The 23032-nt window shown below is 47.6% G+C and overlaps 2 protein-coding genes across 3 annotated transcripts; one reads left to right on the forward strand and one right to left on the reverse strand.

Annotated features, from left to right (window-relative positions):
* The first annotated feature begins 965 nt into the window (after nucleotides 1-965).
* On the forward strand, nucleotides 966-13192 carry LOC118094485 (mucin-2). Its single transcript, XM_060281680.1, has 3 exons — nucleotides 966-977; nucleotides 1211-1329; nucleotides 10183-13192. Exon 3 carries the CDS (start codon nucleotides 10253-10255, stop codon nucleotides 11528-11530), a length of 1278 nt encoding a protein of 425 aa, XP_060137663.1. The 5' UTR covers nucleotides 966-977; nucleotides 1211-1329; nucleotides 10183-10252; the 3' UTR covers nucleotides 11531-13192.
* A 68-nt stretch (nucleotides 13193-13260) lies between these two features.
* On the reverse strand, nucleotides 13261-22534 carry LOC118094484 (uncharacterized). 2 transcript variants are annotated; one of them, XM_035134966.2, is made up of 2 exons: nucleotides 22049-22534; nucleotides 13261-16469 (listed from the first exon to the last, which is right to left on the reverse strand). In XM_035134966.2, exon 2 carries the CDS (start codon nucleotides 16467-16469, stop codon nucleotides 14748-14750), a length of 1722 nt encoding a protein of 573 aa, XP_034990857.1. In that variant the 5' UTR covers nucleotides 22049-22534; the 3' UTR covers nucleotides 13261-14747. The 2 variants fall into 2 exon arrangements, with proteins under 2 accessions (XP_034990857.1, XP_060137662.1); XM_060281679.1 differs by having other exon boundaries at nucleotides 22025-22534.
* Nucleotides 22535-23032: the final 498 nt, after the last annotated feature.

Here is a 23032-nt window from a genome sequence, read left to right on the forward strand (position 1 = left end):
GCCCTGTGCATTAGGTGAAGCTGAGAGACAGTGACCAGCCCAAGGCCACGCTTCACGGTCGAGCGGGGATTGGAACCCTGATCTCCCAGCTCCTAGTTTGATGCTCTAACCACTATACCACACTGACCCCTCTCCATTGCGGTTTGCCCAAAGATGGTGGAAGTGGAACCACCGAGACATTATCAGGTCTGAATGTTCTAGAGATGGGAGGAAGACTTAGAGAAGTCACACACCCACACCCACACATACCCCACCCAGTCCCACAGCAATAAGGGGAAGAGGTGCTGTAAGGGGGAGAGATTACAGAGAACCTCCCCCTCTCATCAGGAGCAGTTCATCCCCAAGCAGCCATGAAAGTGTGGGGTCTGAAGGGGCTAGTCAGGAAGTGGAGAGAGAGTGCCAGGTCTCCGGCAGCATGGGAGAGCCCCTGCTCCACAGGCGGGGAGAGAGAGAGAGGCGGAAAGGGGGCACAGGGAAAAGATGGAGCGTAGACCCTTTCCCCCCGGCACCAGAATTAAGGAGGAGGAGAAAGGGGAGGAGATTCACTGTCCCGAGGCTGTTATGTTGGTCAAAGTCGCGAAAAGGGACAGTGCCGGATTCTGAAACGGAATGAGAGGACATGAAACCGACAGCTCTCTACACTGTAAATAACGTGCACCAATAAAGAATCTGTTAAAGACAAGTATGTGGAAAGTCGTTACTCAAGAGTAGCCATAACAACCTCTGACAGGTGCAAAAGGAGATAAGCGCTTGCCAGCTTCAGGGAGCCTGTGGATGCCATACTGATATCTAGATGAATAAAAAGGAACGTTACTGCCCTAGTCTGAAAACCACCACCCACTTGCACAGCCAGTCTGCTTGCCTGGCAAGCCCATCAATCTCATTTTCCTCGGCCATTCTGTGGTTGCGCCTTCCTCTGCTGTAGGGTGCAGGAAGCGGAGCTGAGCAGGGGCTGATCGGGCTTGCTTACTGGAGAGGCAAGTGCGCTCTGCATGAGCTCTGAGGCACCCTTTCTTCACATTTGCCGCCCTGGCATTTTGTGTGGGAGGGTGGATAACTTTGGAGGTCCTTGGTTCCAAGAGCCTCTCGGTCCCCCCACATATCCCAATGTGGGCCAAAAAGGCCCCTCTCACACCCGCGATGCATTGCCAAGCTGACTACACCACTTCCTCTCTCTGTGTGCATTTAACGGTTGCTTCTTCTTTTTCAGTATTTCTCCACCGCCACCTCCTTCTCGGTTTCATTCACTCCTTCCTGCCTGGCCAAGCAGAAAATTGGCGAGGCAAAGGCAAAGCTGAGGCCTGCCCCACAAGAACCTTCCCTCAAAAGGTGGGACCAGCGTTGTGTGAAGCCTTCCTAAGCAAAAGGTAGAGGGGAGCAGGATGGGTGGAAATGGTTGTGGGGAAGGTGGGGTGGCGGCTGCGGAAATGAGAGGTGCATTGTTAAAGTGCGTTTGTTGTATCGTCCACCTGTCATCCCTCGAAGAAGTTCTGTGGGGCATCTATTTTATCTTCACAGCAGCCCTGTGAGGTAGGTTAGCGACTAGCTGAGGCGGGATTTGAACATGGCTCTAAATCAAACACTTTGTCTGCTAAGTAGTCTGCCCTGAGCTGGGATTAAGAGCTGAAAGTGCTGGAAGAACAGTGGAAAAGAGGCTGCTTTATGCAGAGAACCCAACATCTCGACCAAGCGGCAAAGTAGAGAAATCTGCTTCAGGCAGGACCATGATAGAGAGATGGGGAAAGACAGGAATTTGAATTTTTGAAGTGCCGGCCCTAACAGAAGGGAAGTGGTACTTCTGGGGCTCAGCTTCAGGCGGCAAAATGACTTGTGTTGGCACAGGAGTCTCCACAGGACTGCATTGTGAGGGCTAAATCAGGTTTCTGATTTCACCCTTATAATCTAGGCAGCTATATAGCTTTATAGTCTACAGCCACATTTTCCTTCCTGGGTGCTGGCCGCATTTCTTAAACTCTTCGCTGCTTGTGAATAACACATGCCGAAACATGGAAAGTCAGTGATAGTGAAGTCTTTTTCTATAGTGAAGTCTTTTTCTATAGTGATAAGTCACAGGTTCCATGCTGCGTGGATGAGTGAAAGTGCGCAGCCCTCATGTTTCCCCTACACCCGCCTTAGATTACGATATCTCACAGTAGATTCAGAAGAGACGCAGCGGAGGAGGCACAATGTACACACACTTGGCATCTCCTGTCTGAGCTTCCTACGCAGGAACTGACAGAGGATGGTCCATTGTGGTGAGATGTGGGGAATCCCCCTCCCAAAAACCGCAGGAAAAGCACTCAGAGAGGACAAGTTTCTTTCAGGGCAGCCTCTCATGGCACTTCTCTGGCCCCTCAGGGGATGGGATGAGGTAGAAATTCAGATTTATTTGCATTCTAATGAGAAACTTCCTAATCCAGGCTTCTCAAGCCAATGCACAATGAATTATCCTTTGGAATTTGCACCTTTCCGGATTTTGCAATGTAGATCTCCAAACCTAGAAGGTGTGCAAAAATCCATATGTTAGTGCTTCTCCAATTTTCCACCTCCCACATGAATTGTTGAGGGTCTTGACAGACCCCTTGGTTATTTTTTCCCCCTGCCTGCTGTAGCAATTGCAATGCACCATGTTAGACGCTGCATTTTTGTTGCTGCTTTTATTTGTTATACTGTACTTGTTTGTACAGTACTGCACTTTAAATTCCATAGGATTTGATAGACTTCAGAGTGCAAGTGTCCTTTGTGGAGATGCCACAGACCATCTGAATGAAGCTTATGAGCCACTGGTAGTCCGCAAGCACAATTTGGGAACCCTGTGTTAGCATACAGTAGGCATAAAAATGCATATGTTAGCAAATATAATGTAGAAAAATCCATTGTATTATGGGAAACCGCTTACAAAAAAAATGTGGGTTTTTGGAGAGGATTTTGCACTAAAAAAACCTGAGGAATTTTCACGAGCATTTTTTTAAAAAACAGATTGCAATTTGCTGTGGGAATGCAAAGATGTTAATTTAAGACTGGGAAACTGAGAGAAATTGAAATGGGCAGCTATAATCATCCTTTATCCTCAGGGTGGAGGATAAACTGCTCTAGAAGGAATATTATACCAGGATCTTTCCCTGACTTGGAGCCTGCCCTCTTAGAAAGACACCAAGGGAAACACATGAAATGGGTGTCCAAATGGCACTGCAATATTTTTTAGAGGGTTGGGCCTAGCAATGCTTCAGGCAGAGAACTCTCTTGGGCTGGCCGCTGGAACAACACTGATCCTTCGACTTTCTTGCTTGCTTGCTTCTATTTCTATTAATTATGGCAGTATGAGAAAAACACTAGAAAGAGAAGCATCAGGCTGTGGCAGGAAGAGGGAGCGGCCCTTTCCATCCACCCATCTTACACAACTGCCACCTGGCCCCTCCTCTCCCCAGGTTCTCTCAGTGGTCAGCCATTTTGTGGGGCCCCTTCCATTGGCCTCATTTGACCCATTTTTGTTTTATGCTCCTTCCATGAGGCACATTGTGGTTTCCTGTGAAAGGCAGGATAGAAATATAATAAACGTACACAACGCACACAGCAGCACACAGGCACCATTTCTACCCAATTATCTCATTAAGAGAATGTTTCAGTGTCAGACAAGGATACCTAAAGGGCTGTCTCCTTTCGTAGGAGCCTGGCAGCTTGTTAAGATGAAGGAAACGTTCAAGGGTGCAGGGTGACAAAAAAAACCAGGAGCCTCTGAATTTACAAGTAGTTCTCTAATGGCCATAATTACTGTGGTGCCAAGTTGGTTGGCAAGGATATTTGCACTGGGCACATGACTTGGTACGTGAGGGAAATTCTTCAGCTGCAAGTGGCAGCAGGTAGGGCCTTGGGCAGTGCTAGTTTAAGGTTTCAGAGCAGGCCTTGGCCAAGATGTCCCTCAGTGGGCTTCAGCTTCCACTGCATCACCCAGCTCCCTCAGCAATACCACTTGCCCTTGAAGTATTCCCTCAAATACTATGTCATGTGCTCTATCATAACTTTCCAGGCTGCACCCTTGGATGTTTCTTTCTGGAAAGCCTAGCCTGAGTCTTCCCTGTTGATATGGAAGAGCAGCCAGGTTCCCATGAGAGGAAACGGTCCCTTGTCTGAAGAAATTTCTTCATAGCCACCACCAGTTGCCAGCTTCCTATTCAACAGGCACACATATACACACATATTCCTAATCCCAGCTCTGGGGCACGGTGGAGGTATCAGAAGTTGATATTGCATACCCCACAAGTGTCCCAGGGGAAAATGGGGCATCCTTTTTTTATCGCAAGAGAACAGTGGCCATTTGGGTTGCTGTGATCTTGCATGGTTTTGTGGCGCAATCCCCCCCACCCCCAGAAAAGCACTTTCTTCAGAACGTGATCTCACAAGGTATCCCCAAGCACTCATTTTTGGGTGCCTTGCCCAAATGAGTGCTCTTTTTTTGGAGGGGGGTGTTATGTATTAGTGTATATAGTTTTCCCTCAGGTCCTCAGGTCCTTGTCAGTTGTTTTAGGAGGGAACTTTAGCAGGGAACTTTAGGAGGGAACTTTGAATTATGTTTGATACATTGTTTGAGCCAGCCTCTATAAAAGCAGGCCGGCTCAGCAATGCAGTTCAGTTCTGTTCCATCTTCCAAATAAAGTGCTGCTTTGGAGAGATTGCTGTGTCGTCTGCTATGCTTACCCACAATTTAATACTGGCGACGAAGGGGCATGGTGCAAAATCATGCAAGATCATAGCAACCCAAATGACCATGAGGTTCTCATGATAAAAAATGGGGAAATGCAGCCCAGGAAGATGGCGTCCTGGATTTTGGCTTCAAGGTCTTGGAGGGTATGGTATGGCTGAGCAGGTGTCACGGCCCATTCCTGACCAGGGGACTAACCGCCAGCCCTGGCTGCCACCGCCTTTTGCTAACCTTCACTGAGCGAGTGAGGAAAATGTGACAAGTGAGCTGAAGGAGTCGCAGTCTCTGCTAGCCTCTCCTTCTGGGTGGGCATGAGGACTGGGCCATTTGCTTGCTGTCTTCCTCAGCATCCAGCCAGCATGGGATTTCGGCAGGTTTTGGGTTGACTCCTACTGTCCTTCTTACAATGGTATCCCACCTTTCTCTTCTTATGGAACTCAAGGCAGTGTACATGTAAGTTCTCAGCTGGTCTCCCATCCAGGCACCGATCAGCATTGAGCCTTCTTTGCATCCATAAGGGAGTAGACTCATGTGCCTTTGGCGCACCAAGAGCGGGACTTTGCTCTTTCAAATTTCAGTGGCATCCTTTGCAAGCCAAAATTTGACAGCCCCACCTCTCGCCTTCCATTCTGCTCGATTTGCTATATCACAGCTAAACCGCTCCCTATACTCAGCGCCCACTGCCTCTGACCACACCCACTGGATTGGGAAGGAATGGTGGGTATATCTGCCCATTTTCAGTTTCTCTCCATTTCTCATATCTTCAACTCTTCACATTTCCACATCAACTGACAATTTTTAAAAAAGAGTGTGGGTGAAAATTTCAGTGCCCATTTCTCCTAATATACATATTTTTATTTTTATTTTTGCATGCAATTGTGCCTAGTCTACACATTTTTGCAAAGCAATTTCCCCCAATAGAATGCATTTTTGTACAATATTTTCACCCACATGTGCATTTTTTGTGTGCACACTTTGTTGCATTTCTGTACATGTGACTCAGCTGGAGAACCATGCTGCAAAAGTGGCGAGCTGCAAAGGACGGCTGTGTTTTAGTTCATGTATTGTTTCAGAAAGTGCGGATTAGGTAGGCTCGCCTTTAAATGAGGGCAGGATTGAATGGTTCCTCCTTCCCCCTAGTTACCCGTTAGTACTGGATGGCGAGGTGGCGTTGTGAGCGGTTAGCTCTGCCGCTCGTACTACAGGCCACTTCCGTCGGCAAAATGAGTTATTCTTCCTGAGTGGAAAATCCTGGGTGTGGCCCTGCTGGTTGGGGAGATTTTGTCCCTCCAAACCATTGAGTTGGGCAGCCCTCACCAGCTAGGCCACAGCTCTGATGTCCACCAATTTGGATAGCTTTAAAAGAAAATTAAACCCATTCATGAAGGCAAGGCTATCAATGACTAGTTATGGTGGTGACTCTGTTCTGTTGGAGGCAGTAATGCTGCTGAATCCCAGTTGCTGGAAACTGCAGGAGGGGGGAGTAGAGGTGTTGTACTCTGACTGCTAGTGAGAACAGGATGCTGGATTAGATGGGCCACTGGCCTGATCCAGCAAGTTCTTACCCCGAAAGAGCCCAGGCATGATATAACTCTGAAAAATGCATAAGCACAAATGAGATTCCAAAGGTGGCAACTCCATTCTAGACTCTTCTCTGGTTCCCCCCACCCCACCCCAATATATATACAGAGCCTCTCTCCAGGTCCCGAACAACGCCTGGTCTGATAGGGCTCATCTTTCATTGCAGCTCCTGGCATCTTTAGCTCTACCGCTGAGCTCTGAGCCATCACTCATGCAATCTACAGCTTCTGAAATGTTAAAAAAAAAAATGCTCGTGTCTATAATGCATTCAAATTAAAACCACAGAGGAAATCTGGAGCATGGAATCCTGTTCGTTTGTGGTCTTCCTCACTTGTCTTTCTCAACTATCGGCTCGTTCCACACCTTCCTCTTCCGATCCCTGCTTCCTTCCCCCCCCCCAAACCTCATCAGCCTTGCTCCCCGCCCTTTCCTGCTCTTTCAGTTCTTCCTAGTTTAATTTGATTTGGGGGTAAGACTTGAGAAGGCTGCAGAAATAAACTGGTCCTGTCTCCCACTTTACAGAGGACAGCAGCCCTTTGTTTGAATGGCACCTCTGTAGGAAGGCGTGTCCCGTCCAAGTGGCACAGTGAGCTAATTCGAATCTAGACCCTGAACCCTAATAGTCTTAAAAGAGATCCCTTCAATCGGGTGGGGAACCACCAGCCCATGGGCCAAACCTGACCTGCCACAGGTCCCAATTTGGCCCATGAGAGTTGTTTCCCCCCCAAACGATGCCCAGATGTGACTTCACAGTAACTACTGGAAGCTTAAAGGAAAGTCCCGCTTGTTCCTTTGCAAGCAAGATGTGCTCCTGTGTCTTGTTCTGGAAGCATTTTGTGAACATGGGCTGTGCAAAGGAGTTCTCCTCCATGTTGTTGATACCTGCAAAATCTGAGCTATCTCCACCTCTACTAGCTGATTTTTTTTGGGGGGGGGGAGATACTTTTCCAGCCCTATGTTCAGTACTTCCCAAAGGGTCAAGCACTCCACACTGGGCATTAGATATAGGACACAATATAGATTTAAACCTCTGGGAGAAACTCTGGAAAAGAGATTAGAAATTGATTGTGTGTTCTTTTCTGAAAGAGAACTATTTGAAAATGATTCATAGATGGTATTTAACTCCGAGTAGGATGGCTAAGATGTATCAAGCTGAATCAGATACGTGTTGGAAATGTAAAGAAATGAGAAGAACTTTTTTCATATGTGGTGGACATGCAGAAAGGTAAAAGAATACTGGGAAATGATTTATAATGAGTTGAAAAAAATGTTTAAGTTTTCCTTCTCCAAAAAACCAGAGTCCTTTTTGTTGGGAATAACCCGAACAGAATTTCCCAGGTGCCAGAAGTTTATTGATGTATGCAACAACAGTGTGTTCAGTTAGCCCAAGAATGGAAAGTGAGCGAGGTCCCATGTAAAGAGGATTGCCAACTTAAGATGTTAGAACTTGCAGGCTTAACACACAGAATAAGAGAACAAGAAGAACGTATATTTAAAGAAGAGTGGAACATATTTATTGAATATATGGAAAATACGGTAATTGTACTTAGCTGAAAACGCTGGCAGCATTCAACAGAGTTAACATTTGAATGGTGTAAAAGTGGAAAATTGTTTTGAATGGTTATAGTAAAATATGCAGGAATGTATGCTATGCAATATGAACCATGGAAGGAGAAAAAGGGAAGTCACTGGATATTTTAAAGTTTGTAAAACGTTTATTTGGAAATGTAAGAAACTGAAAACTCAATAAAAATTATTTATTGGAAAAAATAAACAAAGGGTCAAGCACCCAACAGTCAAGCTGGCCGCCGGGCGCTTGGGAACCTCACACAAGAGATTTTGACAGGTGGGAGGGACAACCTGCCTGTCAATCACATGAAACCTCAGTGATGTCACATGATTGACAAATGGGCTGCCCTGCCCACCTGTCGACATTGGGCTGTGTTTCTCCACCCCTGCTTAACTGGCCGTGGATCATGAAACACACAATTAACATTTCTCTTCTCTTCTCAGCCCCTCCCCATCATTAATTCTAAATTTTCAGCTATGCATATTAATTATATGTGCCATCGTTTGTTAACTTTTTTTGAATGATGCAGTTCCTCCTTTTCTGGTGATGCATCATTTGCTGCCCTCCTGCAGATGTATGTGGATTTCAGACATGAGAAATGTGTCTGCTTGGTACTCCTGCCTTATGGTAATCCTTTCTAGAACGGCTGTAGGCAATTCTGCCCTCACCCAATCCCCAGGCACAAAATAGTGAGTGCTCCTGTCCACCATATTCCTTAGGAATTCCTCTTGATTGGAGCCCCCCCCTTTTTTTTTTACGTTCTCATGCATCTCACTTGAAAATACTGCTGGTTCATTTGTTGTCTAGTTTAAAAGAGAATTCACAGATGCCAAGATCCATGTTTGGCACAAGTAGAGATTTGAAATTTTAAACCCAAGCAGAGATTTGAAATTTTAAAAATACACAGCAAAGCATGGAAATAAAGGCTGTTGGATCTTTGAAATATCCCCTTCCAAGATGCTTCCCAAGTCCTCCTCTTCCCTTAGCACAGAAAGAAATTACATGTTTGGGAAGTTAAATATGGTTTACATACTAAACCTTCAAAGATCAGATTCATGTGCTTTCCCATACAGGAGTCAGAAAAAGACAGGCAGTAAAACTAAGGTTCCAAAGTGGTGGATGCATAGCTGTCAAGTTCTCCCTTTTCTTGCGAGGAAGCCTATTCAGCATAAGGGAATTTCCCTTTAAAAAAAGGGAGAACTTGACAGCTATGGTGAATGTTTATTTGCCTAGAAACACAAGGACAGTTTGCAGAAAGCCATGAAGCTAAGCGGGAGCAACCAGCTTAGCCTCCTTGCTTGCAGGAGTGCAAAGGGTGTAATGGGAAGAACAAGGCTTGATAACCCTTTCTCCCAAGATGAGGGAGAATGACCTAAGCCTGGCAGGACAGCTTACTCTGTGGTCTTAACCCCTTCATGCATTAATTAGAGTTAAGCTAGGAGAAGGGGGCGACAGAGGATGAGATGGTTGGACAGTGTTCTCGAAGCTACGAACATGAGTTTGACCAAACTGCGGGAGGCAGTGGAAGACAGGAGTGCCTGGCGTGCTATGGTCCATGGGGTCACGAAGAGTCGGACACGACTAAACGACTAAACAACAACATGTTGGTTATATGGGACTGAGTATCCCACAAATACATCCTTTTATGGCTTCTGTCCTAGATTTGCATACATCTTTCTTTCTTTCTTTCTTTCTTTCTTTCTTTCTTGCTTGCTTGCTTGCTTGCTTGCTTGCTTGCTTGCTTGCTTTTTCTCTCTTATCCAGCATATATCATGTTCATTTCAAAGCAGCTGGGGAAGGTTGATAGCACAGTGGTTAGAGCATCTGCTTTGAGTGCAGAATGTCCAGGGTTTAACCCCCAGGGCTGGGGAAAAGATCCCTGTCTGAAATCCCGGAGAGCCATTAGCAGTGAGTGGGGAGAGCACTGAGTTAGATGGACCAAGTGGTTTGACTGCATATAAGACAGCTTCCTTTTATGTTACTAGCGAACAACATTTACATTAAAGCAATACAAATCAATTCACCAAATAAAACTAGTTTGCAAAACTAGAGAAAGGGTGCGGTCAGCTCCAGACCTTGTTAAACGCTGGAAAGGAATTTTTCTCTGGGATGCCCTGAGCCAGGCGCCAAACAAGACACAATGGCCTAGGAGATGTCCATGATGTGTAGCTCCACATGATCTGAGCACGAAGTTCCCAACCCATCAGAAGGATTCACGTGTCCCTAATTTAAAAATCCCAGGTGCTGAGATATCCTCTTACTCCTCTCTCCTTTCAGTGCAATCTTCCAGGAAAAAATGTTTTAAAAAAAACTTTTCACATTTTGTTCTCAGGTTGCTGTTCCGTGTTGCTCCGCTACATATCACTAGCCAAGCAGGCCCTGCCCTCTTGAGTTCTGCCACCATGGAAACGCGATCCCTTCTCAGGCAAATAATTGGCTACGGCATGCCCTTTGGCATCCTTATTCTTTTGACCGTGGCTGCACAGGTTGATGGGCAAGTTTCTGCTACTTCAAACACACGGCCTGTGGGGAGCACCTCCTTTACCCCCACGCCAGGTCTCACATCTGAAAGGGTGAGCACAGAGCTTGCAACCTCACCCTCTCCAGCCAAGCCTTCTGCTCTCCCCTTGTCTCAGTCCACTGCTGCAGCTAAAAAAACGTCTCTAAAAGCAACCACTGCAGAGGCTACTCTCCAAGATAGCAGCACAGATGAAGATGACCATAGATCAAGCATCCATCCCTCTACCACAGAAACAGCTGTTGTGGGACAAAAAATTGCAGTCAGCCCTACCACAGAAGCAGCTGTTGTGGGACAAAAAATTGCGACCAGCCCTACCACAGAAGCAGCTGTTGTGGGACAAAAATTTGCGACCAGCCCTACCACAGAAGCAGCTGTTGTGGGACAAAAATTTGCGACCAGCCCTACCATGGAAGCAGCTGTTGTGGGACAAAAATCTGGTACAACCAGTGGCATGGCGAACCCTCTCAATACAACAACAGCCCCTCTCAAGACGTCCGTTGGAAGTTCACTCGGCCTCAAACCAAGGTCAAATTCAAAACAGACTACCAAGGGTGAAGCACGTCCAAGTCCGACACCAAAACAAGATGTGTTAGATGACACCAAAACGACTGACAACCGCACCCTTCGGCCTGCTCAGCGGCCCCCAACCACGACAGCTGTCCCCCAAACACCAGGCACTGCCCGTGTCCCAAGAGCAAGCCCTGAGGAGAAGAAGAACCACACTGGAATAATTGTGGCCGCTGTCCTCTGTGCCCTTCTGCTCCTGATCGTCTTGATTGCTGTCCTCCTTTGCAGGCGAAGGCGCCGCTCTGGCTCAACCAGCTTCAATGAAAGGTGGGCAGGACAGGCAGCGCTGCCAGACGACTTGGCCTTGGACCGGGATGTCGAGCAAGGGGCAGCGCCTGCAAAGGAGGAGGAGACCAAGCGCAACACACTCATCACGTTCTCCGGCAAGCGTCAGTCGAGGGTGCCTTCAGTAGCCATGGAGGAAATAGGCGAGAAAGGAGAGAGAGAGGAGAACCAGAAACTGCTTTGTAGAGATGCTGGCGGAGGCTCCAGCCCAGAGGCTTCTGGGCAGGCAAATGGTAAACTCCCAGAATCCACCATGCAGTCCTCTCAGGAGATCGTGTTATCTCCACCCCCAGCTAACCAGGAGTAGCCTCTTCCGCAATGACCAATGGAGGACACACTTCTTACTGTATGCCCCTTTCTACCCCCCTTCAAGTAGATTAGGACACTCCATTGGCCCTCTCCCCGGTCCGTTAGGAGCTGGTGGAAGGGCAGAGGAGCCCAAGAGAGAAACGCTTGCATCACCAGTGTTTCCGACCACATCCTTTTTCCTGTTTGTATGGTATCTGCAAGGTAGAGACAGTGATCTTAAACCAGGAGTCCTGGTTTCCCAGCCACCTTTGCCTTAGTCTCACCAAACCTCTTTTTCCTTCTAGAAGACAAGGGGTTTGAGCTGTTGCTTTTTCGCAGCTTGGTGTGGTTGTGCAGGTGGAAAATCCAGGGCTACAAAGAGGAGGGAGGTTGTGCTGGAGAAACAAGGGCCTTCTATTTGTAGCAGAAAGTCTTGGTCGCCATTTTCAGAAAGAGGGTAAATTGACGACGTCAAATTTGCTGCAATTTTCCACCACGTCGAAAATAGTTGTGGGCGATGAGCCCTATTATCAGAACCAGTTTGCGGGGGACTTTTAGCGCAGAAGTGCGAATAGGCTAACCAGATATCCCAACCCTATTCTTTAAATCTATATAGGCCAGTGGACATATGGACACTCTTCTTATTTACCGTAATTCAGGTATCATCCCAAATCTTTCCAACCAGACAGCTTACTGCTTTGTATCATATCAAAAGTACATCTTTTCAAGCAGCCAGTGAACGAACCCTTATTAGCCAATTCTCCAGGATCTGTTCCAGGGTAAGCAGAGTATAGATGCTTGTAATTTAAAGTAGACCACAGATAGGAGGAGTGTAGCCAGACTGATGGGCAATATTTATTTCTGGATAACCATTACAGTTAAGTGGGTTTACAACATTACAGATTGTTGCCTCTTTGGACCAATTATCAAGGCATTGGAGAGAGTTCTCCGTGATTTATTTAACCAGGAGTTGAGGATTCTAACTCATTTGGAGTGTGAGGCAACAATTTCCTGAGAGGTAGCAGCAAAAACAACAAAGAGGCTTAAGGCACCATAGAGACAAATGAATTAATAACTTGAATCCTCTTTATCTGATGAAGTGGCTTCTAATCCACAAATACTTATGCCACATACAAAATTTGTTTGCCTAAGATGAAAGAAGCTACACTGTTGTTTTGGCTGAGATAATATGTGGTAATCATCTCATACTTATTAGTACCAAATTGTTAACGATACTTTTGTGAATAGGCACTTAGGGAAACCAAACCAAAGAATCTCCAAAAGTTTTTTATTGCTTTTCTGAAAGCCAGTGTTAGGGCACCACCACAAGACAGATGCTTTAAAATCCTCACAGAATTACAGGTTCCAAAGTTCATTGGAGGAGAAAACATGGCAATTATCCCGGTTTTGCTCCAATTTAAATTTCTGCTGCAGGTCATAATCTGCAACAGTGTTCGCCCGCACAAGCCCCAATGAAATAAATAGGAAGAGCTGTGCAAGAGGCCATCTGCCATTTTCCCAACTTGGCTCTCCTCCATTCACCCTCTTGATAACCCTGTGTAGTGTTCACTTTATATTCAATTGCTGTTTGCATCAATTTGTTGTGTTTCCCCCCACAGATTTATTTTGTGTGTGTTGCCATATCAAAATATATCAATAAAGAAGTTTTACTTTGGTTTAATTTTTTGGAGCGTGGTTTGGAACGATGTCGAAACCCACTATTTTCAATCAGTTCCGAGTGACACGCAGTAGACCCATCTTTTTATATTGTATAATACTAAAATTCAGTTTATTGATATTGAATACAATCAAACAATGGTTTTAAGCATTCATATCCTGACGATTTGAACCTTTCAAATCTTGCCAAGGAAGGTGCAAAAGTGATTTAATGAAAGCTCTTCATCTCAAAGAAAACAAAGGCGGCGTTCAGAACGCGGGAATGAATTGCTCTAATTTCTGCTCGTGGTGTTTTTGTCTTGCATACAGTTAGTTTGCAGGATCCCTATGCCAGGACTCCTGGGCTCTCCTTAATAGAAACTGGTTGTTCACCTGTATGGGTAAACAGGAGAAGGCATTAGGGGCCTAAATCAACCCTGGGGTTGATTTGCCCGCTCTTATTACAGGCTGGGGTGGGGCACAGTTTCAGGGTGGCGGTTGTATGTACTTCTTACCTCTTGACTGTGCTTTCAAAGGAGTTGTAACTCGTCCCTTTTGCTCAAAGTTGGTTAGAGGCTAATTAAACTAATGAGCGTGCTGTGGTTTAAAAAGAAATGAAATTATCCTTCCTTCTGTGTGTATGCATTCATTCTGCTCCTTCATCTGAACTTCATCCAAATTACATTCCTTTGATTCCAGATCTTAAGGGATTTCTTGAAGTCATTATAGCTAACTTGCTGCGGGGAAATGGCTCAGGAAGCATCTTGCTTTATTCTCTCCTCCCCCCCCCCCGCCCCATTTTTTAATCTTGCTTCATAAACAGCAGTGTGACAATCCAAATTAGCATTCACCCGGCCCATATAACAACCTTTAATTTTATAGCACTCTCATCTACCACAAAAATCTCTCTCGACTAATTGGTACTCCCCATTCGCAGAACCAGCGTGAGCTGTCACAAATAAGCACTGCACTGAAATGGCACATTTAAAAAAAAAAGGAAAGGAAGTAAAATAAATACATTGCTAGCACTCTTTACCAGTAGCGCAAGAAAATCAAGCAAAGTCTAAACTTTGCAAAGATCTTTCCAACAACAGAAGTGGGCAGGCGAAGCGCCGGCCTACAATGGTGCCCATGCGAGAGGTGCCAGAACTGCGCTCCCGTATGCTCCGGCTGATAACCCCCCCACTGCAATTTTCAGAGCAATAATAATAATAATAATAATATAATAATAATAATAATTTATTATTTATACCCTGCCCATCTGGCTGGGTTTCCCCAGCCACTCTGGGCGGCTTCCAACCGAATATTAAAAACAGTACAGCATCAAACATTTAAAACTTCCCTAAACAGCAAATTAACAACCAATCCCTCTTCATTGGGAACTCTGGGAATTGTAGCTTTGGGGTGGGAATACAGGTCTCCCAACAACCCTTAGCACCTTCAACAAACTACAGTTCCCAGAATCCTCCTTTTGATTTTTCCTGAGAGGGGACTTCTTTTTGTATGGAGGAACGTTCAGTTCTGATGCGAGCCTGTGACCCGAGGCTTGACGTGGTTGTCTGGGCCTCTCGCCACCCTTCTCACACCCCCACTTCAGGCCGTCTGTTGCTGCTGTTGTCGTCCTCCTCCTTCTCCTCCGTCTCCTCCGAGCACACTTCTTCGTGGCTTTCCTCTTCCTTCTCCCCGCACATTCTCTGGCAGCTCTCGTTCCAGCACATCCGCAGGTGGAAGTAGCCGGCGCAGGTGATGATGAAAAGGACGGAGGTGAAGACCAGCCCCCACAGCGCCACCCGCTTCTCAGCCCTGCCCCTCACAGCACACTCAATCCTCTGCTGGCACCTGGCACTCGACGGGGTGCATATCCAATACGCACCCAAAAGCCTGGGCATCTGGAAGATGAAGATGACACAGAGGAAAGAGATCTCCAAGGCAAGGATAAGTCCCACCCAGATATCAAAGAGGGGGACACCACAGATGTTAGTGATCCTGGGCCTCTTCTTCCGCCTAGAAGAAGATTCTCTGTGTCGGTCGTCGTGGTGGGCAGCTTCACCCGGCGGGGTCGCGTGACATGGCTCAGCCTCGGTGCATGTGCAGGCCGTGTCTCCATGGTAACACAGCATCGGCCTGGCAGCCGTGCCTGGTCCAGCCATGACCTTTGCCTGGCCAACGGGCTTGCAGTGGGAGTCTCCAGCCATCCACGGCTGGTTGCACACATTGCTTCCAAAGTCCCCATCACTCCTGCCTGTGGCGTCAAAGGTTACATGGCGCTGGACGTGCACCTTACACCCCTGAGCCGGCCTGCGTTTGATGGCCATGTTTGCTTTTTCTTCTACCCTGGGATGGGCGGGGACGTAGCCCATGCTGCCTTCAGTGTCTGACTTACATTTGGTGGCCGTGCTGTATTTGCCACCTTCACGAATACCTTGGCCGATGTATCTTTTAGGTATGCCCATTGCATACCCGTCATTAGCCAAACCACCCGAGTCTTGAGGGTCGGTATATCTCCAATGGAGGGGCTCTCTGTGCTCGTCCCCTGACCAACACTGAGGGGGCATTTTGCCTATGTAAGGTGAGCCGCTAAGGGAGGCCGGGGTGCTCTTGGTGGCCACGTGGCACTGCTCCTTTTCGCCGCAATAGGATGCCGCAGTGGTTTGCCGCATGTGGCCTTGATGTGCGGCCATCTTGTCCGGCCTAGTGTCTGTTGGACCATAGCTCACACTGGGGCCATACCCCTCGGCCATGGGGGCCGCATGCCCCCCGTGCCAATCATTCCAGTGGGTATAGTAAGGATGGTGGGCAGGGTGGAGATTGTGGTGGAATTCGTGGCCATAGTGCCTAGTGAGACCACCGCGCCCAACGTTGTAGATTGTGGATATGTCAGGGGCGCCAGTGTGGGATGCTGTGGCAACAATGGACAAGCCTTCCCTTCTATCCCTATCCTCTTTCTCTCTCTTCTTCTTCTTCTTCTTCTTCTCCTTGGGGGTGGTGAGCCGCAGGAGCCCTACAAGAAGGATCAACGCGATGAATACCAGCGCCCACGTCGCTCCGATGGAGACGGGGAAATGTTGGTCGAAGCACAGGGCTGTGCAGAACTCTCGCGACAGGTCGCGGTCGGGCTCGACGATACTGCAGCTGGTGTCGTCTTTGATCCTGTCCCAGGGGCCGTTGGCGAAGAAGATGGCCATGATGCGGAGGCCCAGCAGGAAGTACCATGGGTTCAAGCCCTCGCAGTCGAGTGCACCGGAGAGGGAGGACAGCAATGGCCGAAAGAGATGGATAAGACCTGAGAGGATGATGGACATCTGTGGAGAGACAGGGGTAGGGGTGGGAAAGGGGAGGTTAGGGCTCAGGCAGAAACCTGCATTGGAATTCTACCCAGGGCCAGCACCTGGATTTGGTACCACTGGGCATTAACTGAGCTACACTCCACAACAAGGGCCCCACTGCCGACCCTCAGAGCCTTTAGCCCCCTCCTTGCCCTCACTTCCTGTTCATCTGTCCTATGCAAGCAACCACACAAGCGAAGAGAGGAAATGGCTGTCTATACCTGCCTTGCCCTCTCCTTCTGGGTGTTAGCCACATTGGGCTCATCACAAAAAAAAATGGGGAGAATGCACTGTGACATAGAGAAGATGGACTTGTTCGGGGAGCGATGCCCATGGAAGGCCTCCTGCCTCCCCCACACCGAATCTAGTCAGTGTGTTTGCGTTATTTGGGGTGAGCCTGAGCCAAACTGGGCTGTGGGGCGAAGGGGGAAAGCACAGAATTCTCTTCCTCGGCTTCCAGGATGATTTGAGGACACAGGAAGAGCCCCAGTAGATCAGGCCAAAGGCCCATCTAGTCCTGCAGCTGTCAGGCTTTGGGGAATCGGCTTCCTCCACCATGGCTGTAAATGAGCAGATCAAGCGAAAGGAGTTCTTACCAGTTAGTTTCTTTAATAAACACAGCGAAGGACAAAAGAAAGCATCTACCCAGAATGGAGGTGCTCCCAAATAAGGGTCACTCCCCCCTCCGTCCCTAATTAATCTACGTCACTCCTACATCTTGTATTCTGGGCCTGTAGCCTCTGTGCTTTCTGTTCTGACATTTTCTGAGTTCTCTGTGAATTTGGAGATGGGGGGTGGATACTATCCAGAGACTGTGAATCTGTTAACTCTCTCTCTCTTCGTGTTTCTTCTGCTAGCTGTTCCCCATCCAGTATTTGCCAGCTTCTGCCTTCTGAACTATGCCCCTCTGCAAACCACTGTTCTAAATCTATACTGTCCTCCTGCTCCTGGGAAGATTCAGGAGCAGAGCAGGGAGGAGGAGGTGGCTCCCACCATTCCTCCTCATTGCAGCCCTCCGCAGCACGGTCCCTGACAGCTGCCTGGTCTCACAGTGGCCACACAGGACCTGGCGCAACAACACTTTCCTAATATCACACCCTCCAACATTCCTCAGATGAAAATGGACATTCCTCACTCCCTACCAACTGACCCTGCGCAACACCCCCTCTTTTTTTTTGTCCCCGTCCCGAAGAGAATTTCCTTTCAGAAGTGACACCACCATGACACCAACGGGGCACAGCACAGGCGCCCTCCACCGTCCTGAGAAAACCCCTTAATCCTGGTTTTATTTTAGTTTATTCTTTGGTAGATTTACAAAAAGAAAAACACACACCAATAAATAAATTTTAGAAAGGGGTGAGATTAGATGCAGATGCACAAAGCATTTTTTATATTAAAAAAAATCAAATCAAGATTCTTCACACTCCGCTCCGTTCGCCCCTGGCTGTCACGCAAGGCTGGGCTTTGGCGGTAGCGGCAGCCTCTCCTCCTCTTCACCTGCTCTCCAGCAGCGGCTACAAGCTGCCGAAGGAAGGCTGGCAAGCAGTGGCCAGCTCATTCTCCCCCCCTGAGCTCAACGCTGGTGGGGCAAATAAGGACATTGCAGTATCAAATGAAAAACCGGGGTGGCTTTTGTAATTCCAGGACTGTCCCTGGAAAATCAGGACACTTTGTATGCAATTTCTGATTCCCAGGAACTGGTACTCAGAGGCTTATTGCCTCTGACACTGGCTTGTTGTCATTGATAGGCTTATCCTACATGCAACCCAATTTGCTCGTGCGGAGGTTAGATGACTTGCCTCAAGCAGGAGTTATGCCACACTTTCCAAAGCATTTCCCCAATGCTTTCCTTGTCGGAAAAAAATCCAAACATTTCAGAAAGTGGTTTGTTGTGCAAGGCCTCCTGACCAACTGCAATTGGGCAACCTTAACTGGCAGGTATGTGATCGAATCCCAACCGAAAACTGTGGCGGTCTGGAAGTGCCCTGTTTAAGCCTTACCTGCCAGGTTTGCTAACGCCTGGCTTTCTGTCTCCAGCCTTCTGTTCCTTTCCAGAGTGAAACCTCAGTAAACAACCCAGGCTTGGGGAAACCTTCTCTGAAGCATGCCAGCCCCATAATCCTGCAGTGATTCAAGCTTGATAACCTCTGGTCCAGCCAGCACTGGACTTCCCTTCCTCCCCTCTTCCGCATTTCCATTTCCTTTTGACTTTCACGGTCATCCTCTTTTGTCCACTCTTTTCTTCATGCCTGTTCCCTCATCAGTTTCTTTCCTTCTGTCTCCTTCTCCCCTGTTATGTACTAGGTATGTACTTAGTACATAACATCCCCCTTTCTCAGATTTACCCACAGCTAAGGCCAACCTTTCAAGAGGCCTTGAGGCCTTCTTCAGGCATTATAGTCCCTGCCTTCATCTGCTCCACTTGAAGCAGGTCACTTGGCCCAGATTGCAGGGCTAGGCCTGTTTACTTCCTTCAACATTAGCATGACAGCTGCTAGCAGAATATTCCTTTGTCAGGCAGATTGCTGGTTTGTAGTCCAGGATGGTTGCTTGATGTTTCATTCATGGGAACTAATAGGAGACGATCTCTTGGCGGTTGGGAATGCCTCTCTGAGCACCTCCAGACTCTTGAAAATTGCTGGATGGGTTTCAGTCAAACACTTGCAAACTCAGGTTGCACAATTTTTGTCGATTCTGAGGCCTTGCTCAGCAAACCCGCTTCCCCCAAAATCTCAGAGTTTTTGTGATAAGCAAAACTATTGGGAAATGTAGGATGACACTTCCTTTGAAGGAATGTCATCTAACCACTCCACCAGCAAATCAGAATGAATATTCATTAAATAGCTTCTGGCTGCATATACCCTATACATTTAAATAATGTGACATCACTCCCCACCTTCCAAATAATCCCTGGAGCTGTAGTTTGTTATGGGAGCTAGGATTTGTAGATCTGTGAGGGTACAGACGACAATTCCCAGGATTACTTTGGGGTGCGTGCTTTAAAGATATGGTGTGCATGCAGCTGTTGCCTAATCTCCCTGCAAACAAATCAGGATACGTGCTCGGTGAGCAGCTCACGCAGCAGTGCCCTTTGTTTCTGAATGAAAGACGGGGACACAGAGAGGGAGTTGTGTTGTGCTGAGTTGACTGAAGCTTGGAGTATTAGATCTCTCTCTCTCTCGAATTCTGATATAGGTACTGGATCTGCTGCCATGTAGGTGGGCCTCTCTTCCTCTGTGTGTTATTTCTATGCATATTACTATATACGTACCGTGTTTCTCATATTATAAGACATGTCTTATATTTATTTTTTCCTCAAAAAAACACACTATGGCTTATTTTCAAGGGATGTCTTATTTTTTTCCTCCTCCTCCTGCCGTGGCCGGCATTGCTGCTGCGCCTATCACTATGTCTTATTTTCGGGGTATGGCTTATATTCCTTGAATGCTTAAAAATCCTGCTATGGCTTATTTTATGGGTATGTCTTAAAATATGAGAAACAGGGTATATACTTGAGTATAAGCCGACCCGAATATAAGCCGAGGCACCTAATTTTACCTCAAAAAAACTGGGAAAACTTATTGACTCGAGTATAAGCCGAGGGTGGGAAATGCAGCAGCTACTAGTAAATTTCAAAAACAAAAATAAATACCATCCTATGCCTTTCCCAGCTGTTGGCGGCGGGGTGTGTGTGTGGAGAAGCGACGAGGAAGGATCCCTTCCTCGCCACTTCTCCCTCCCCGCCGCCTCACACAGAGCAGGCATAGGACGGGGGTTCAGAGAGTCGCAGTTCTCCAAACCCCCGGTCCTGTGCCTTTCTCTGCCGCCGCCCGCTTCACTCTAATATAATCCGAGGGTGGCTGTTTCAGCACATTTTTGGTGCTGAAAAGTAGGCTTATACTTGAGTATATATGGTAAATACAAATGCAACTGTTACAAAGCAGACCTAAGGCTCCATGTGAATTTAAAGCAACATCTAAGCACCTATGTTTCCGCCCCCGCCACCACAAGGACTGTAGGTTCTTAAAGGTGTCCAGAGTTGTTAGGTGACCCCCCTATTCCCCTCTCAGAGGTACAATCCTCAGAGTGGTTTAACAGTCAATCCCTCTTCCCAAGGAGATCTGGCAAATGTAGCGGTGTGAAGGGAATACAGTTCTCCTAACAATTCTCATCACCCGTAACAAAGTACACTTTCCAGTATCCTTTGGGAAAAGCCATGACAGTTTAAAGTGGTATGGTAAAGGTAAAGGTAAAGGGACCCCTGACCATTAGGTCCAGTCGTGACCGACTCTGGGGTTGCGCGCTCATCTCGCATTATTGGCCGAGGGAGCCAGCGTATAGCTTCCAGGTCATGTGGCCAGCATGACAAAGCCGCTTCTGGCAAACCAGAGCAGCACATGGAAACGCCGTTTACCTTCCCGCTGTAGCGGTTCCTATTTATCTACTTGCACTTTGACGTGCTTTCGAACTGCTAGGTTGGCAGGAGCTGGGACCAAGCAACGGGAGCTCACCCCGTCACAGGGATTCGAACCGCCGACCTTCTGATCAGCAAGCCCTAGGCTCAGTGGTTTAACCACAGCGCCACCTGGGTCCCTTTTGGTATGTGGTATGATATTGCTTTAAATGTCTAGTGCGGGTGCCTCCTATCAACAGGAAGCAAGACCTGGTAGAACTGTCTCTGGAAGTTTTCTTCTGTCTTATGTTTCTTTGGTGGAACATTTTCACAGCCCCCATATTCCTTCCTTCGGACTTGCCTCTCCTCACATGTTTTCACTCATCTAATCCCAACAGTGGAATCTTTCAGCCACTAACATATTGTTATGGGTTTCTAGGTGCCAGGCTCCCCTAATTCCCTAGGTCTAGTAGGTGTTAGAATTTAGTCAAGGCTTGGGGAGCTAAACTGGACGCCAGACTGCTAAACCCTGGAGCCAGCTCCCCACGTCCAGGAGATCACCTGGGAGACGAGCCATTAGGAGGGAAGGTAATGGGCCTTTAAGAAAGCCAAGGAGAGGGGGCTCTGTGCCAGCCTCAGCTCAGAGTTAAGTTAGAAGATAAATCCGGTGTTTGAAGCAGAGAGTTGAGAGTTGTCTGTGATGTGACCTAGAGGGATGTGTATGCTGATAAAGGCAGCAAGCTGGAGAGAGGCTCAGAGCATAAAGCCCCCCCCCAAAGAATCCTGGGAACTGTACGTGACCACTCACAGAACTGCAACGCCCAGCACCATAACAAACTGCAGTTCCCAGGAATCTCCTAGCAGTGCTTGATCTGTAACATAGAACACAACTACTTTTTAAGATAATCACCCCGCTGCCAGCTGCACTAGGCTTTGGTTAAAACTCTGCTTCTCTCCCCTTCCACCAAACATGGGGCCAATGCATTCCAAAAGTCAACTTTACACTAATGTGGCATCTTGGCTGGCGGTACATATGTTTGCTTATTTCACAAGTTACTTCTTTCGTTTTATTTCTCAGAAAACAAAACCACTGGGCCAAGTTAGCTCCTTGCCCCTGTTAGCCAATAAATGTACGTACCCCTGTTCACTCTCCTCTCCGTACCTGATATCTTGGCTACGTGGGTTTCCCCTTCTTCTTTCATCCGTCCTGCTTTGGAGTTCAGACCCTCCTGCCAAACCACAGCTGATCCTGAATCCTGCAGTGTATATCCTAGTTTGGAGGCAGCCAAACAACCTGCCAGTCAGACCGAGAGCACAGGTGAAGACACCGACAACGTGTGGCAGGGCCCGGCAATATATTGAGTCACTCCCTGTTCACTTGGGTTCCTGCCCTCGCCAGGCAGCCTGACTTCTGCTGCCAAGAAATTCCACAGCCGCCCACAGGGCATCTCGGGCTGTTGTGGCAAAACAAAGGCTCTTCCTGATCATTAGTGTGATTAATGCCACTGCACAGAGGAGACCGCATCCAAGGATATTTTGCAAAGGTTCCTGCTGCCTACACAGAGAAAACCCTGAGACTCTGCCCCTAAAACCACAAATGCAGGAAAAGCTGACAGCTCCCGATTTCCCCAAAGATAATGGGAAAGAACCAACCGCCTCCCAGATTATCCCATTTCTCTGACTCCCACCCAAACCCGCCTCTTTTGCAAACTTAGAATGCCAGTGACAATGAGAGCCTTTTGCAGCCTGAAGCAAAGCACCAAACACCTTCCTCATGCTAGGACCAATGCTTTTTTTTAGTACCCTCCCATATTCCTCAGATGAAAATAGAGACATTTCTCACTCCCCACCAACTGACCCTCCTCAACCCATTTATTTATTTTTGTCCCCCAACGGCGGAGCACTTCCTATCAGAATAAGGGCTGCCACCACTCTGCCAACGGGACACAGCCCACATACCCTCCATCGTCCTGAGAAAACCCCTAAATCCAGCTTATATTTTTGGCTAGTCTTCGGTAGATTTACAAAAAGGAAAACACACACCAATAACTAAATGTTAGAAGATTAGGTTTCCAGCTATGTCACAAGTCAATGGCAGTAACTCCTCGCTGCCCAGCGGGCAGTGCGGATGTTCAGACAGGGGAAA

Source organism: Zootoca vivipara, chromosome 13 (assembly GCF_963506605.1).
Source record: "Zootoca vivipara chromosome 13, rZooViv1.1, whole genome shotgun sequence".
Lineage (NCBI taxonomy): Eukaryota > Metazoa > Chordata > Lepidosauria > Squamata > Lacertidae > Zootoca > Zootoca vivipara.

Excerpts from the sequence above, each read along its gene's own strand:
- LOC118094484 (XM_035134966.2), bottom strand. The coding sequence starts at position 16,469 with ATGTCCATCATCCTCTCAGGTCTTATCCATCTCTTTCGGCCATTGCTG.
- LOC118094485 (XM_060281680.1), top strand. The coding sequence starts at position 10,253 with ATGGAAACGCGATCCCTTCTCAGGCAAATAATTGGCTACGGCATGCCC.